The sequence below is a fragment of the Oncorhynchus masou genome, unplaced genomic scaffold (assembly GCF_036934945.1).
Source record: "Oncorhynchus masou masou isolate Uvic2021 unplaced genomic scaffold, UVic_Omas_1.1 unplaced_scaffold_551, whole genome shotgun sequence".
NCBI lineage: Eukaryota > Metazoa > Chordata > Actinopteri > Salmoniformes > Salmonidae > Oncorhynchus > Oncorhynchus masou.
Window position 1 is genome coordinate 528019 of NW_027011926.1, and position 17666 is coordinate 545684.

Genomic DNA, 17666 nt, shown 5'->3' on the forward strand with positions numbered 1-17666 from the left:
TACCCCAGTCATCAGAAACATTTACCCCAGTCATCAGCAACATTTACCCCAGTCATCAGCAACATTTACCCCAGTCATTCAGCACCATTTACCCCAGTCATCAACAACATTTACCCAGCAACATGTACCCCAGTCATCAGAAGCATTTACCCCAGTCATCAACAACATTTACCCCAGTCATCTGAAGAATTTACCCCAGTCATCAGCACCATTTACCCCAGTCATCAGCAACATTTACCCAGTCATCATCAACATTTACCCCAGTCATCAGCACCATTTACCCAGTCATCAACAACATTTACCCCAGTCATCAGCAACATTTACCCCAGTCATCATCAACATTTACCCCAGTCATCTGAAGAATTTACCCCAGTCATCAGCACCATTTACCCCAGTCATCAGCAACATTTACCCAGTCATCATCAACATTTACCCCAGTCATCAGCACCATTTACCCAGTCATCAACAACATTTACCCCAGTCATCAGAAGCATTTACCCCAGTCATCAGAAGCATTTACCCCAGTCATCAGCAACATTTACCCAGTCATCATCAACATTTACCCCAGTCATCAGCACCATTTACCCAGTCATCAACAACATTTACCCCAGTCATCAGCAACATTTACCCCAGTCATCATCAACATTTACCCCAGTCATCAACAACATTTACCCCAGTCATCAGAAGCATTTACCCAGTCATCAGCAGCATTTACCCCAGTCATCATCAACATTTACCCCAGTCATCAGCACCATTTACCCAGTCATCATCAACATTTACCCCAGTCATCAGCAACATTTACCCCAGTCATCATCAACATTTACCCCAGTAATCCAGCAACATTTACCCCAGTCATCAGCAACATTTACCCCAGTCATCCAGCAACATTTACCCCAGTAATCCAGCAACATTTACCCCAGTCATCAGCAACATTTACCCCAGTCATCAGCAACATTTACCCCAGTCATCAGCACCATTTACCCCAGTCATCAGAAGCATTTACCCCAGTCATCAACAACATTTACCCCAGTCATCAGCAACATTTACCCAGCAACATTCAGCTGGTATAACATATTATGACAGGTTTTGATAAGTTATGTCAGCTGGTATGACATATTGTAACAGGTTTTGATAAGTTATGTCAGCTGGTATGACATATTATAACAGGTTTTGATAAGTTATGTCAGCTGGTATGACATATTATGACATGGTTATTACTGTGCCACAACGTGTTATGACGCTGGGTTTGTTAAATTATTGTTACCATAATTTATGTAGTGTTTTTGCAGATTGTAGCACTCTGTAATGTCTTCGTAGTGTTTCCTCTTCCGGCGCCGACAGAGATGGCCGCCTCGCTTCGCGTTCCTAGGAAACTATGCAGTTTTTTGTTTTTTTACGTGTTATTTCTTACATTATTACCCCAGGTCATCTTAGGTTTCATTACATACAGTCGAGAAGAACTACTGAATATAAGATCAGCGTCAACTCACCATCAGTACGACCAAGAATATGTTTTTCGTGACGCGGATCCTGTGTTCTGCATTACAAACAGGACAACGGAATGGATCGCATGCAGCGACCCCAAAAAATGACTCAGAAAAAGAGGGAAACGTAGCGGTCTTCTGGTCAGACTACGGAGACGGGCACATCATGCCCCACTTCCTAGCATTCTTCTTGCCAATTCTCAGTCTCTTGACAACAAGGTTGATGAAATCCGAGCAAGGGTAGCATTCCAGAGGGACATCAGAGACTGTAACGTTCTGTGCTTCACGGAAACATGGCTCACTGGAGAGACGCTATCCGAAGCGGTGCAGCCAACGGGTTTCTCCACGCATCGCGCCGACAGAAACAAACACCTTTCTGGTAAGAAGAGGGGCGGGGGTGTATGCCTTATGGCTAACGAGGCATTGTGCGATGAAAGAAACATACAGGAACTCAAATCCTTCTGTTCACCTGATTTAGAATTCCTCACAATCAAATGTAGACCGCATTACCTACCAAGAGAATTCTCTTCGATTATAATCACAGCCGTATATATCCCCCCCCAAGCAGACACATCGATGGCTCTGAACGAACTTTATTTAACTCTTTGCAAACTGGAAACCATTTATCCGGAGGCTGCATTCATCGTTGTTGGGGATTTTAACAAGGCTAATCTGAAAAAAAGACTCCCTAAATTTTATCAGCATATCGATTGCGCAACCAGGGGCGGAAAAACCTTGGATCACTGTTACTCTAACTTCCGCGACGCATATAAGGCCCTGCCCCGCCCCCCTTTCGGAAAAGCTGACCACGACTCCATTTTGCTGATACCTGCCTACAGACAAAAGCTAAAAAAGGAAGCTCCCTCGCTGAGGTCTGTCCAACGCTGGTCTGACCAAGCTGACTCCACACTCCAAGACTGCTTCCATCACGTGGACTGGGACATGTTTCGTATTGCGTCAAATAACAACATTGACGAATACGCTGATTCGGTGTGCGAGTTCATTAAAACGTGCGTTGAAGATGTCGTTCCCATAGCAACGATTAAAACATTCCCTAACCAGAAACCTTGGATTGATGGCAGCATTCGTGTGAAACTGAAAGCGCGAACCACTGCTTTCAATCAGGGCAAGGTGTCTGGAAACATGACTGAATACAAACAATGCAGCTATTCCCTCCGTAAGGCTATCAAACAAGCTAAGCGTCAGTACAGAGACAAAGTAGAATCCCAATTCAACGGCTCAGACACAAGAGGCATGTGGCAGGGTCTACAGTCAATCACGGACTACAGGAAGAAATCCAGCCCAGTCATGGACCAGGATGTCTTGCTCCCAGGCAGACTAAATAACTTTTTTGCCCGCTTTGAGGACAATACAGTGCCACTCACACTGCCTGCAACGGAAAAATGCGGTCTCTCCTTCACTGCAGCCGAGGTGAGTAAAACATTTAAACGTGTTAACCCTCGCAAGGCTGCAGGCCCAGACGGCATCCCCAGCCGCGCCCTCAGAGCATGCGCAGACCAGCTGGCTGGTGTGTTTACGGACATATTCAATCAATCCCTATACCAGTCTGCTGTTCCCACATGCTTCAAGAGGGCCACCATCGTTCCTGTTCCCAAGAAAGCTAAGGTAACTGAGCTAAACAACTACCGCCCCGTAGCACTCACTTCCGTCATCATGAAGTGCTTTGAGAGACTAGTCAAGGACCATATCACCTCCACCCTACCTGACACCCTAGACCCACTCCAATTTGCTTACCGCTCAAATAGGTCCACAGACGATGCAATCTCAACCACACTGCACACTGCCCTAACCCATCTGGACAAGAGGAATACCTATGTGAGAATGCTGTTCATCGACTACAGCTCGGCATTCAACACCATAGTACCCTCCAAGCTCGTCATCAAGCTCGAGACCCTGGGTCTCGACCCCGCCCTGTGCAACTGGGTACTGGACTTCCTGACGGGCCGCCCCCAGGTGGTGAGGGTAGGTAACAACATCTCCTCCCCGCTGATCCTCAACACTGGGGCCCCACAAGGGTGCGTTCTGAGCCCTCTCCTGTACTCCCTGTTCACCCACGACTGCGTGGCCACGCACGCCTCCAACTCAATCATCAAGTTTGCGGACGACACAACAGTGGTAGGCTTGATTACCAACAACGACGAGACGGCCTACAGGGAGGAGGTGAGGGCCCTCGGAGTGTGGTGTCTGGAAAATAACCTCACACTCAACGTCAACAAAACTAAGGAGATGATTTGGACTTCAGGAAACAGCAAAGGGAACACCCCCCTATCCACATCGATGGAACAGTAGTGGAGAGAGTAGCAAGGTTTAAGTTCCTCGGCATACACATCACAGACAAACTGAATTGGTCCACTCACACAGACAGCATCGTGAAGAAGGCGCAGCAGCGCCTCTTCAACCTCAGGAGGCTGAAGAAATTCGGCTTGTCATCAAAAGCACTCACAAACTTCTACAGATGCACAATCGAGAGCATCCTGGCGGGCTGTATCACCGCCTGGTACGGCAACTGCTCCGCCCTCAACCGTAAGGCTCTCCAGAGGGTAGTGAGGTCTGCACAACGCATCATCGGGGGCAAACTACCTGCCCTCCAGGACACCTACACCACCCGATGTTACAGGAAGGCCATAAAGATCATCAAGGACATCTACCACCCGAGCCACTGCCTGTTCACCCCGCTATCATCCAGAAGGCGAGGTCAGTACAGGTGCATCAAAGCTGGGACCGAGAGACTGAAAAACAGCTTCTATCTCAAGGCCATCAGACTGTTAAACAGCCACCACTAACATTGAGTGGCTGCTGCCAACACACTGACACTGACTCAACTCCAGCCACTTTAATAATGGGAATTGATGGGAAATGATGTAAATATATCACTAGATACTTTAAACAATGCTACCTTATATAATGTTACTTACCCTACATTATTCATCTCATATGCATACGTATATACTGTACTCTATATCATCGACTGCATCCTTATGTAATACATTTATCACTAGCCACTTTAACTATGCCACTTTGTTTACATACTCATCTCATATGTATATACTGTACTAGATACCATCTACTGTATCTTTCCTATGCTGCTCTGTACCATCACTCATTCATATATCCTTATGTACATATTCTTTATCCCCTTACACTGTGTATAAGACAGTAGATTAGGAATTGTTAGTTAGATTACTTGTTGGTTATTACTGCATTGTCGGAACTAGAAGCACAAGCATTTCGCTACACTCGCATTAACATATGCTAACCATGTGTATGTGACAAATAAAATTTGATTTGATTTGATTTAGTGTTTTTGCAGACTATGGTATACTGTAGTTTTTACAGTAGTGTTTTTGAGGACTGTGGTACACTTAAGTGATATGGCCCGAGGAGCTGTGGTATATGACCAATACACCACGGCTTAGGACTGTTCTTAAGCACGACACAATGCGGAGTGCCTGTACACAGCCCTTAGCCGTGGTATATATATATCACAAACCCTTGAGGTGCTTTATTGCTATTATAAACTTGTTACCAATGTAATTAGAGCAGTAAAACTAAATGGTTTGTCATACCAGTGGTATACGGTCTGATATAGCATGGCTTTCAGCCAATCAGAATTCAGGGCTCAAAACACCCAGTTTATACTGTCGTATTTACCGTGGTGTGTTTGTGGACTGTGGTAAACTGTAGTATTTGCAGTAGTGTGTTTGTGGACTGTGGTATACTGTAGTATTTGCAGTAGTGTGTTTGTGGACTGTGGTAAACTGTAGTATTTGCAGTAGTGTGTTTGTGGACTGTGGTAAACTGTAGTATTTGCAGTAGTGTGTTTGTGGACTGTGGTATACTGTAGTATTTACAGTAGTGTGTTTGTGGACTGTGGTAAACTGTAGTATTTGCAGTAGTGTGTTTGTGGACTGTGGTAAACTGTAGTATTTGCAGTAGTGTGTTTGTGGACTGTGGTAAACTGTAGTATTTGCAGTAGTGTGTTTGTGGACTGTGGTATACTGTAGTATTTGCAGTAGTGTGTTTGTGGACTGTGGTAAACTGTAGTATTTGCAGTAGTGTGTTTGTGGACTGTGGTATACTGTAGTATTTACAGTAGTGTGTTTGTGGACTGTGGTAAACTGTAGTATTTACAGTAGTGTGTTTGTGGACTGTGGTAAACTGTAGTATTTACAGTAGTGTGTTTGTGGACTGTGGTATACTGTAGTATTTACAGTAGTGTGTTTGTGGACTGTGGTATACTGTAGTATTTACCATGGTGTTTTTATGGACTGTGGTAAACTGTAGTATCTACAGTAGTGTGTTTGTGGACTGTGGTAAACTGTAGTATTTACAGTAGTGTGTTTGCGGACTGTGGCAAACTGTAGTATTTACCATGATGTTTTTATGGACTGCGGTAAACTGTAGTATTTACCGTGGTGTGTTTGTGGACTGTGGTAAACTGTAGTATTTACAGTAGTGTGTTTGCGGACTGTGGTAAACTTTAGTGTTTACCAGGGTGTTTTTATGGACTGCGGTAAACTGTAGTATTTGCAGTAGTGTGTTTGTGGACTGTGGTATACTGTCATTTTTGCAGAATGTGGTATACTGTAGTATTGACAATTGTGTTTTTGTAGGTAGGTAGGACTGGGGGCTTCTGCTCTTTACTGTAACCTGTGGGGAACTTAATATATGCTTGGCATGTAAGATGTTAAGATGAATGCACTAACTGTAAGTCATTCTTGAAGTGAAGTGACTTTCTCCTGTGTTGAAGTGACTTTCTCCTGTGTTGAAGTGACTTTCTCCTGTGTTGAAGTGACTTTCTCCTGTGTTGAAGTGACTTTCTCCTGTGTTGAAGTGACTTTCTCCTGTGTTGAAGTGACGTTCTCCTGTGTTGAAGTGACTTTCTCCTGTGTTGAAGTGACTTTCTCCTGTGTTGAAGTGACGTTCTCCTGTGTTGAAGTGACGTTCTCCTGTGTTGAAGTGACGTTCTCCTGTGTTGAAGTGACTTTCTCCTGTGTTGAAGTGACTTTCTCCTGTGTTGAAGTGACGTTCTCCTGTGTTGAAGTGACTTTCTCCTGTGTTGAAGTGACGTTCTCCTGTGTTGAAGTGACTTTCTCCTGTGTTGAAGTGACGTTCTCCTGTGTTGAAGTGACTTTCTCCTGTGTTGAAGTGACTTTCTCCTGTGTTGAAGTGACTTTCTCCTGTGTTGAAGTGACTTTCTCCTGTGTTGAAGTGACTTTCTCCTGTGTTGAAGTGACTTTCTCCTGTGTTGAAGTGACTTTCTCCTGTGTTGAAGTGACTTTCTCCTGTGTTGAAGTGACTTTCTCCTGTGTTGAAGTGACTTTCTCCTGTGTTGAAGTGACGTTCTCCTGTGTTGAAGTGACGTTCTCCTGTGTTGAAGTGACTTTCTCCTGTGTTGAAGTGACGTTCTCCTGTGTTGAAGTGACTTTCTCCTGTGTTGAAGTGACGTTCTCCTGTGTTGAAGTGACTTTCTCCTGTGTTGAAGTGACTTTCTCCTGTGTTGAAGTGACGTTCTCCTGTGTTGAAGTGACGTTCTCCTGTGTTGAAGTGACTTTCTCCTGTGTTGAAGTGACTTTCTCCTGTGTTGAAGTGACTTTCTCCTGTGTTGAAGTGACTTTCTCCTGTGTTGAAGTGACTTTCTCCTGTGTTGAAGTGACTTTCTCCTGTGTTGAAGTGACTTTCTCCTGTGTTGAAGTGACTTTCTCCTGTGTTGAAGTGACTTTCTCCTGTGTTGAAGTGACTTTCTCCTGTGTTGAAGTGACGTTCTCCTGTGTTGAAGGGACTTTCTCCTGTGTTGAAGTGACTTTCTCCTGTGTTGAAGTGACTTTCTCCTGTGTTGAAGTGACTTTCTCCTGTGTTGAAGTGACTTTCTCCTGTGTTGAAGTGACTTTCTCTTGTGTTCCAGCACAATGTTGCACGGAGAGCAAAACTATTTCCCCCCACTTTCATGTAGGACATTTTGAAATAGTTTTGCATGATCTTTAGCTGTGATTTTTGTTTGTAAATGAAATGGATTCCTGTTCATTGTCCTGCCTGTCAGCTGTAATCTATAAACCTTCACACACTGACGGGGAACACGTTTGATGACGTGTGGTTTGATCGGGCAGTTTTAAGCTGTAAAACTGGTCGAAATTTGAAGGCTCTTTGATTGGATGCTTTTATGTGGTAAGAGTGCAGTGTTTGGTCACAATTTGTGAGATTTTGATTAATATCAGTGGTTTGGTTGATTTTGCTTTGAATTATGCGATCGCAGAATCCTGGAGGGACTGCCTAATGTCTGATGTGGGTGAATGTGTGCTTAACAGGTCACTGGCTGCAGCATGGATGAGACTGACTTCCTTCAATAGACTATGACTATTCTTCTTTAGGTCATGACTATCATGGGTTATTAATATTCTGCAGTAGTTAACAACTCTAATAAATGTGTAGTTTCGATGCTAAACTCTGTTCAGTTGATGCTTTAGCTAAGTTATCTTTCCTCTGTCCCTCTCCCCTCCATCTCCCTGTCCTTCTTTCCCTCCATCTCCCTGTCCCTCTCCCGCTCCATCTCCCTGTCCTTCTTTCCCTCCATCTCCCTGTCCTTCTCCCTCAGGTTGTTTAGTAGTCTTGGGGATGTCCACACCATCTCCCAGAGAGGTTTTGGTGGCACCACCTACACAGTCCGACCGGGGAGCCGCTACCCAATCACACCTCGCCGCAGTCCCAGCCCCTCCCCTCACCTGCCCCTGTCCTCTCACCAGACAGGTCAGAGGTCAGTCCTGGGCGGGGCTTTGGCCTTAGCTCCTCCCATCACCACCACACCATCCTCAAGTCGTCTAGCCTCAGCTTGCCTTCGGAGCCCAAGGAGGTCCGCTTCGTAATGCGGAGTGCCAGCGCTCGAACCCGTTCCCGCTCGCCCTCCCCCCCCCCCCACGCCTCCCCCTGCCCCTCCCCCGTACTGGGCTCCCCCCTGCTCGCCCTGCGGCCGTGGCGCCAACGCCCTCTAGCTCTGTGGAGTAAGTATGATGTGGGAGACTGGCTGGAGAGTGTTGGTTTGGCAGAGCATCGTGCCCGCTTCCAGGAGCATGAGATTGAGGGTTCCCACCTCCCTGCCCTCACCAAGGATGACTTCGCTGAACTAGGCGTGACACGAGTCGGGCACCGCATGAACATTGAGAGAGCACTCCGACAACTGCTGGACAACTGAACCTCTAACCCCTGATATCACTGAAGGGCTGTCACACCTGAACCCTAACCCTCTGTGGCTGTAACCTGGCAACACCAGTGGCTGTAATCTGGCAACACCAGTGGCTGTAACCTGGCAACACCAGTGGCTGTAACCTGGCAACACCAGTGGCTGTAACCTGGCAACACCAGTGGCTGTAACCTGGCAACATCAGTGGCTGTAACCTGGCAACACCAGTGGCTGTAACCTGGCAACACCAGTGGCTGTAACCTGGCAACATCAGTGGCAGTAACCTGGCAACACCAGTGGCTGTAACCTGGCAACACCAGTGGCTGTAACCTGGCAACACCAGTGGCTGTAACCTGGCAACACCAGTGGCTGTAACCTGGCAACACCAGTGGCTGTAACCTGGCAACACCAGTGGCTGTAACCTGGCAACACCAGTGGCTGTAACCTGGCAACACCAGTGGCAGTATGCTTTCAGACGTCTATTTTCCAAAGACAGCATCACATGGAGTTGAGCATTTAGTATGAACTTTTTATGAATATACAAGAAAATACCTCCTCCATCGAAATATCTACAATGTCGACATTTTCCAATAATGAAATTGATGATAAATGTTTATTAGGAATAGATATATTTAAATAAAATTCTGTTTTTCATAACTTTATTATGTTTAGGGAAGGATGAGAAGTGGTGGATGAGACTTCATCGTTAACCTGTTAGTCTACTACATTACCCTGTTAGTCTACTACATTACCCTGTTGGTCTATTACATTACCATGTTTGTCTACCCTATTAGTCTACTACACTACCTTGTTAGTCTACCCTGTTAGTTCAATACATTATCCTGTAAGTCTACTACATTGCCATGTTAATCTACCCTGTTAGTCTACTACATTACCCTGTTGTCTAACCTGTTAGTCTACTACATTACCCTGTTAGTCTACCCTGTTAGTCTACTACATTACCCTATTAGTCTACTACACTACCCTGTTAGTCTACCCTGTTAGTTTACTACATTACCCTGTTTGTCTACCAAATTACCTTGTTAGTCTGCTACATTACTATGTGTATAAATCTTTGGCCTAAATTAGTTTATTCTGTCAGGAAGACCGCGAATGAACCTCACTAATATACATGTTTTATATGAATTTTAAGCAATGTTGACAGGAAAGTTTCCAGTATATGTTTTCTAATATCCCTCGCTACTGGTTTGTATGGATTTTATACCTATCTGTGATGCTCTAAGGCTAAAAGGTTCAGAACAGTATTTTTACACAGAAGACGGTGCTATTTCACTAAAGCCATCTGTACAGAGCAACCCTACGCCTAAACCTAACCCTAAACCTAACCCTAAACCTAGCACTTAACCGAAGCTTAAGCCCAGCACTAAAACTAAACCTACACGTAAACCTAGCTAACACTAATGCCTTGGGATATTACCATGGTCCAATAGCGCACGCAGGCACGCACACACACACACACACACACACACACACGTACCACAGATACAGGAAATTCCATAGTCACATGACAGGGTAGAGGAAGTTCCAGTTAGTCCAGTAGGGAAGGGCACAAGCATGGTTCATCTGCAGTGTTTTAACATGCATTGTCATGTAAAACATTGAACCTCGTAATCAAATTTGTTCAGTCTTATTTTTATCTTCCTTCCAAAATGTTTTTTATTGTGCAGGATTGCGCCCTCCCCTGTACTAGGTTAGGATAGTACCCTCCCCCCTGTACTGGTTTAGGATGGTGCCCCCCCTGTACTGGGTTAGGATGGTGCCCCCCCTGTACTGGGTTAGGATAGTACCCTCCCCCCTATACTGGGTTAGGATGGTACCCTCACCCCTGTACTGGGTTAGGATTGTGCACCCCTGTACTGGGTTAGGATTGTGCCCCCCCTGTACTGGGTTAGGATGGTAGCTACCCCCTGTACTGGGTTAGAATGGTGCCCCCCTGTACTGGGTTAGGATAGTACCCACCCCCCTGTAATGGGTTAGGATGGTACCCTCCCCCTGTACTGGGTTAGGATGGTACCCTCCCCCCTGTACTCGGTTAGGATGGTACCCTCCCCCTGTACTGGGTTAGGATGGTACCCTCCCCCCTGTACTGGGTTAGGATGGTACCCTCCCCCCTGTACTGGGTTAGGATGGTACCCTCCCCCCTGTACTGGGTTAGGATGGTACCCTCCCCCCAGTACTGGGTTAGGATGGTGCCCCCCCTGTACTGGGTTAGGATGGTGCCCCCCTTGTACTGGGTTAGGATAGTACCCTCCCCCCTGTACTGGGTTAGGATAGTACTCTCCCAGCTGTACTCGGTTAGGATAGTACCCTCCCCCTGTACTGGGTTAGGATAGTACCCTCCCCCCTGTAATGGGCTACGATGGTACCCTCCCCCCTGTACTGGGTTTGGATAGTACCCTCCCCCCTGTACTCAGTTAGGATAGTACCCTCCCCCCTGTACTCAGTTAGGATAGTACCCTCCCCCCTGTACTGGGTTAGGATAGTACCCTCCCCATACTGGGTTAGGATAGTACCCTCCCCGCTGTACTGGGTTAGGATAGTACCCTCCCCCCTGTACTGGGTTAGGATAGCACACTCCCCCCTGTACTGGGTTAGGATGGTACCCTCCCCCCTGTACTGGTTTAGGATATTACCCTCCCCCTGTACTGGGTCAGGATGGTGCCCCCCTGTACTGGGTTAGGATGGTGCCCCCCCTGTACTGGGTTAGGATAGTACCCTCCCCGCTGTACTGGGTTAGGATATTACCCTCCCCCTGTACTGGGTTAGGATTGTACCCTCCCCCCTGTACTGGGTTAGGATGGTACTCTCCCCCTGTACTGGGTTAGGATAGTACCCTCCCCCTGTACTCGGTTAGGATAGTACCCTCCCCCTGTACTGGGTTAGGATGGTACCCTCCCCCCTGTACTGGTTTAGGTTGGTACCCTCCCCCCTGTACTGGTTTAGGATGGTACCCTCCCCCCTGTACTGGGTTAGGATAGTACCCTCCCCCTGTAATGCATTGTACTGGGTTAGGATGGTGCCAGGATGGTGCCCCCCCTGTACTGGGTTAGGATGGTGCCCCCCTGTACTGGGTTAGGATGGTTCCCCCCCTGTACTGGGTTAGGATTGTACCCCCCCTGTACTGGGTTAGGATGGTACCTTCCCCTGTACTGGGTTAGGATAGTACCCTCCCCCCGGTTAGGTTACTGTATGTGTTGAGTGGCAGTTTTGTTTGACAGATTGTCAAGACTATACGTTTTATTCTGGTTGTGATTTAAGACTGTACATTTTATTCTGGTTGTGAAGGAGGAACTCCCATTTATATTTGATGATTAAATAAGGTTAGATTATTATTTGTCTATTACAATGATGCTTGTTGAGTATTTAGGTGTATTACATCGTGTTCTCTTTTAAGGGCCATTTTCTCCTCCCTCATGACACTATCTAACCCCTAACCCAATAAGGGCTTGGTGAGGGTCCCCACATGTATTATTTCCAGGTGTATGTACAGTTTATTAGGTACACCCATCTAGTACCGGGTCGGACACCCATTTGCCTCCAGAACAGCCTGAATTCTTCAGGCATGGTCGGGAAACGTTCCACAGGGATGTTGGTCCATGCTGACGCGATGGCATCACGCAGTTGCTGCAGATTGGACGTCGGTCCACCACCACCAGCCTGTACCGTTGACACCAGGCAGGATGGGTCCATGGACTCAGCATGGCGCAACAGGAACCGGGATTCTTCGGACCAGGCAATATTTTTTACACTTCTCAATTGTTCAGTGTTGGTGATCGCGTGCCCACTGGAGCCCTGTGTGGTCATCTGCTGCAATAGCCTATCCGTGAAGGATCAACGAGTTGTGTGTTCCGAGATGCCGTTCTGCACACCGCTGTTATTTGTCTGTTTGTGGTCCGCTTGCGTGATTCTTGCCACTCTCCTTCGACCTCTCTTATCAATGAGCTGTTTTTTGCCCACAGGACTGCCGCTGACTGAATGTTTTGTGTTTGTCAAACCATTCTTGGTAAACCCCTAGACACTGTCGCAAGTGAAAAGCCTAGGAGGTCTGCTGTTTCTGAGATACTGTATCCGGCGTGCCTGGCACTGACGATCATTGCTTAGGTCTCTCATTTTGCCTATTCTAACGTTCAATCAAGCAGTAACTGAATGTCTATCTGCATGCTTTATATAGCAAGCAACGGCCACATTGCTCACTGTCTGGAGCGATCCGTTTTGGAGAACTAGGTGCTGTACCTAATAAACTGGCTGATGTGTATCAAGGTGTATCATACCATTGTTTTCCTCTGTAAATGCTCTGTTCCTCTGGGGCCTGATGACATTCTTACATGAACACCTGAGATCTAACTGCTCTTTACAGTTTATAATACAATTTACTACTGAAAATGCCCATGGCGTCTGTGTCATTGAATCGATTAATCAAAAATGTCTGTATGTACAGTCGCTAATGAAAGAATACACACCCTTTCATATTTTGCTGCCTTAAAATGTTATCTAAAAAGGGATTACATTAGATGTTTTCCCCACCAATCTACACTACCTACTCCACATGTTTTCAGTGAAAGAAAAATTATAGAAAATGTTCCAAATGAATAAAAGCATTAAAATGAATATGTAATGATGGCGTATGTCTAATATACTTTAGCCATTGTTTTTGTTAATACTTTGTGGAAGCACCTTCAGCAGCCATCATAGCTGTGAATCATTTTGAGTCAGATTCTACCAACCTATTACGGCATTTTGTAGCGACCTTAACCAAACACCTAGCTACCTTGGCAAGAGGTTTGGACATAACGGTTAAGGTTGCTTGACAGTAGCTGGACTGGGATTCAAGTCCCGGTTGGGGCTACTCCCTGAAATTGCTACATTGGTGTCAGAAGTGGGATGGCACCAGGTAGGCTATCGGTGAGGGACGTTGTATAGAGAAACGTGGGGACACACTCTCCTGAAGGGAGGCGGTTATATAGTGACCTTAACCCAATATAGGTTTGGACGTTTTGACGTAATGGTTAAGGTGTTGGCTTGACAGTTACTGAACCTGGGTTTGAGTCCCGGCCCGGGTCTACCCCCCGAATTTGCTATAATATACTGTCGCCAATGTTTTTGTCAAAATCGCTCAAACTCAGTACATTTTCTTGGGAATCATTGATGGACATGAATATTAGAACCTTGATTTAAGTCAGGACTGAGACTGGACCGTTCAGAAACACTCACCACATCTTGGAAACCCCTTGTGGTCTGTCTTTGGCATTGACATTTGAGTAATTGTTCCGCTGACAAATAAAACTACACCAGGATTTGGTTTTCAGAGGACTATGGATGGTTTTCCTTTAACTTTTTAGCTGGGCTTTCATATTTCTTTCTATTTTGAGGTATTGTAGTGGCAGCATCATGTTATGGGTATGCTTGTCACCGGCAAGGGCTTGGGAGTTTGTCTGGATAAAAATAAATATGAAAGGAGCAAAGCCCAGGTATAAAGTTAGAGGAAAACCCACTTCAGTCGTCTGAAAACCTACACCTGGCATAGTTTTATTTTTCAGCGGGACAATAACACACATTTTTATGGCAGACAAACCAGAATGGCTTCTCAAGAGGTGTTGAGTGATCCTGATTGGTCACTGTATGGATGTGTATTAATCCATCTTTCCAATTAATACTGGGTTGTTCCGTGAAAATGTTTTTTTGCTCTTTATGACAATGTTTACATATGGTGTACAAAATCTTATTTTTTAAATCAAATAACTACCCAAAAGGCACTCTTTTGGTAGAATGACCCTGCTGCTATTGGCAGCATGACCCTGCTGCTATTGGCAGCATGACCCTGCTGCTAATGGCAGCATGACATTTACATTTACATTTAAGTCATTTAGCAGACGCTCTTATCCAGAGTGACTTACAAATTGGTGAATTCACCTTCTGACATCAGTGGAACAGCCACTTAAAAGCCATCTAAATCATTTAAGGGGGGGGGGGGTTGAGAAGGATTGCTTTATCCTATCCTATGACCCTGCTGCTATTGGCAGGAGGACCCTGCTACTATTGGCAGAAGGACTCTGCTGCTATTGGCAGAAGGACTCTGCTGCTATTGGTAGAAGGACCCTGCTGCTATTGGCAGAAGGACCCTGCTGCTATTGGCAGAAGGACCCTGCTGCTATTGGCAGAAGGACTCTGCTGCTATTGGCAGAAGGACCCTGCTGCTATTGGCAGAAGGACCCTGCTGCTATTGGCAGAAGGACCCTGCTACTATTGGTAGAAGGACCCTATTATATTATGAGCTAGATCTACTGTCCCAGACCAGCAAGATCTACTGTCTCTATGTCTCTAATATATTATGACAGACCAGCGAGATCTACTGTCTCTATTATATTATGACAGACCAGCAAGATCGACTGTCTCTATTATAATATGACAGACCAGCGCTAGATCTACTGTCCCTATTATAATATGACAGACTAGCTAGATCTACTGTCTCTATTATATTATGACAGACCAGCGCTAGATCTACTGTCCCTATTATAATATGACAGACCAGCTAGATCTACTGTCTCTATGTCTCTAATATATCACGACAGACCAGCTAGATCTACTGTCTCTAGTATATTACGACAGACCAGAGATCTACTGTCTCTATTATAATATGACAGCCCAGCTAGGATCTACTGTCTCTGTTACATTATGACAGACCAGCTAGATCTACTGTCTCTATTATATTATGACAGACCAGCTAGATCTACTGTCTCTGTCTCTATTATATTATGACAGACCAGCTAGATCTTATATTATGACAGACCAGCTAGATCTACTGTCTCTATTATATTATGACAGACCAGCTAGATCTACTGTCTCTATTATATTTTGACAGACCAGGTAGATCTACTGTCTCTATTATATTATGACAGACCAGCTAGATCTACTGTCTCTATTATATTATGACAGACCAGCTAGATCTACTGTCTCTATTATATTATGACAGACCAGCTAGATCTACTGTCTCTATTATATTATGACAGACCAGCTAGATCTACTGTCTCTATTATATTATGACAGACCAGCTAGATCTACTGTCTCTATTATTTTGACAGACCAGCTAGATCTACTGTCTCTATTATATTATGACAGACCAGCTAGATCTACTGTCTCTATTATATTATGACAGACCAGCTAGATCTACTGTCTCTATTATATTATGACAGACCAGCTGGATCTACTGTCTCTATTGCATATTTGACAGACCAGCTAGATCTACTGTCTCTATTATATTATGACAGACCAGCTAAATCTACTGTCTCTATCTCTATCAGACCAGCTATTATATTATGACAGACCAGCTAGATCTACTGTCTCTATTATATTATGACAGACCAGCTAGATCTACTGTCTCTATTATATTATGACAGACCAGCTAGATCTACTGTCTCTATTATATTATGACAGACCAGCTAGCTAGATCTACTGTCTCTATTATATTATGACAGACCAGCTAGATCTACTGTCTCTATTATATTTTGACAGACCAGCTAGATCTACTGTCTCTATTATATTATGACAGACCAGCTAGATCTACTGTCTCTATTATATTATGACAGACCAGCTACTGACAGACCAGCTACACTCTCTATTATATTATGACAGACCAGCTAGATCTACTGTCTCTATTATATTATGACAGACCAGCTAGATCTACTGTCTCTATTATATTATGACAGACCAGCTAGATCTACTGTCTCTATTATATTATGACAGACCAGCTAGATCTACTGTCTCTATTATATTATGACAGACCAGCTCTACTGTCTCTATTATATTATGACAGACCAGCTAGATCTACTGTCTCTATTATATTATGACAGACCAGCTAGATCTACTGTCTCTATTATATTATGACAGACCAGCTAGATCTACTGTCTCTATTATATTATGACAGACCAGCTAGATCTACTGTCTCTATTATTATATTATGACAGACCAGCTAGATCTACTGTCTCTATTATATTATGACAGACCAGCTAGATCTACTGTCTCTATTATATTATGACAGACCAGCTAGATCTACTGTCTCTATTATATTATGACAGACCAGCTAGATCTACTGTCTCTATTATATTATGACAGACCAGCTAGATCTACTGTCTCTATTATATTATGACAGACCAGCTAGATCTACTGACAGACCAGCTCTCTATTATATTATGACAGACCAGCTAGATCTACTGTCTCTATTATATTATGACAGACCAGCTAGATCTACTGTCTCTATTATATTATGACAGACCAGCTAGATCTACTGTCTCTATTATATTATGACAGACCAGCTAGATCTACTGTCTCTATTATATTATGACAGACCAGCTAGATCTACTGTCTCTATTATATTATGACAGACCAGCTAGATCTACTGTCTCTATTATATTATGACAGACCAGCTAGATCTACTGTCTCTATTATATTATGACAGACCAGCTAGATCTACTGTCTCTATTATATTATGACAGACCAGCTAGATCTACTGTCTCTATTATATTATGACAGACCAGCTAGATCTACTGTCTCTATTCTATATATATGACAGACCAGCTAGATCTACTGTCTCTATTATATTATGACAGACCAGCTACATCTACTGTCTCTATTATATTATGACAGACCAGCTAGATCTACTGTCTCTATTATATTATGACAGACCAGCTGGATCTACTGTCTCTATTGCATATTTGACAGACCAGCTAGATCTACTGTCTCTATTATATTATGACAGACCAGCTAGATCTACTGTCTCTATTATATTATGACAGACCAGCGAGATCTACTGTCTCTATTGTATTATGACAGACCAGCTAGATCTACTGTCTCTATTATATTATGACAGACCAGCTAGATCTACTGTCTCTATTATATTATGACAGACCAGCTAGATCTACTGTCTCTATTATATTATGACAGACCAGCTAGATCTACTGTCTCTATTATAT

The 17666-nt window shown here is 44.5% G+C and overlaps 1 protein-coding gene across 1 annotated transcript in view; it reads left to right on the plus strand.

Moving 5' to 3' along the window:
* The window catches only part of LOC135536060 (SH3 and multiple ankyrin repeat domains protein 3-like), a 140498-nt gene extending 127411 nt beyond the window's left edge, over positions 1 to 13087 (plus strand). Inside the window, 2 exon segments of the mRNA XM_064962453.1 lie at positions 8098 to 8293; positions 8296 to 13087. Coding sequence (XP_064818525.1) covers positions 8098 to 8293; positions 8296 to 8691 — 592 coding nt within the window. The 3' untranslated portion in view covers positions 8692 to 13087.
* The last annotated feature ends 4579 nt before the right edge of the window (positions 13088 to 17666 follow it).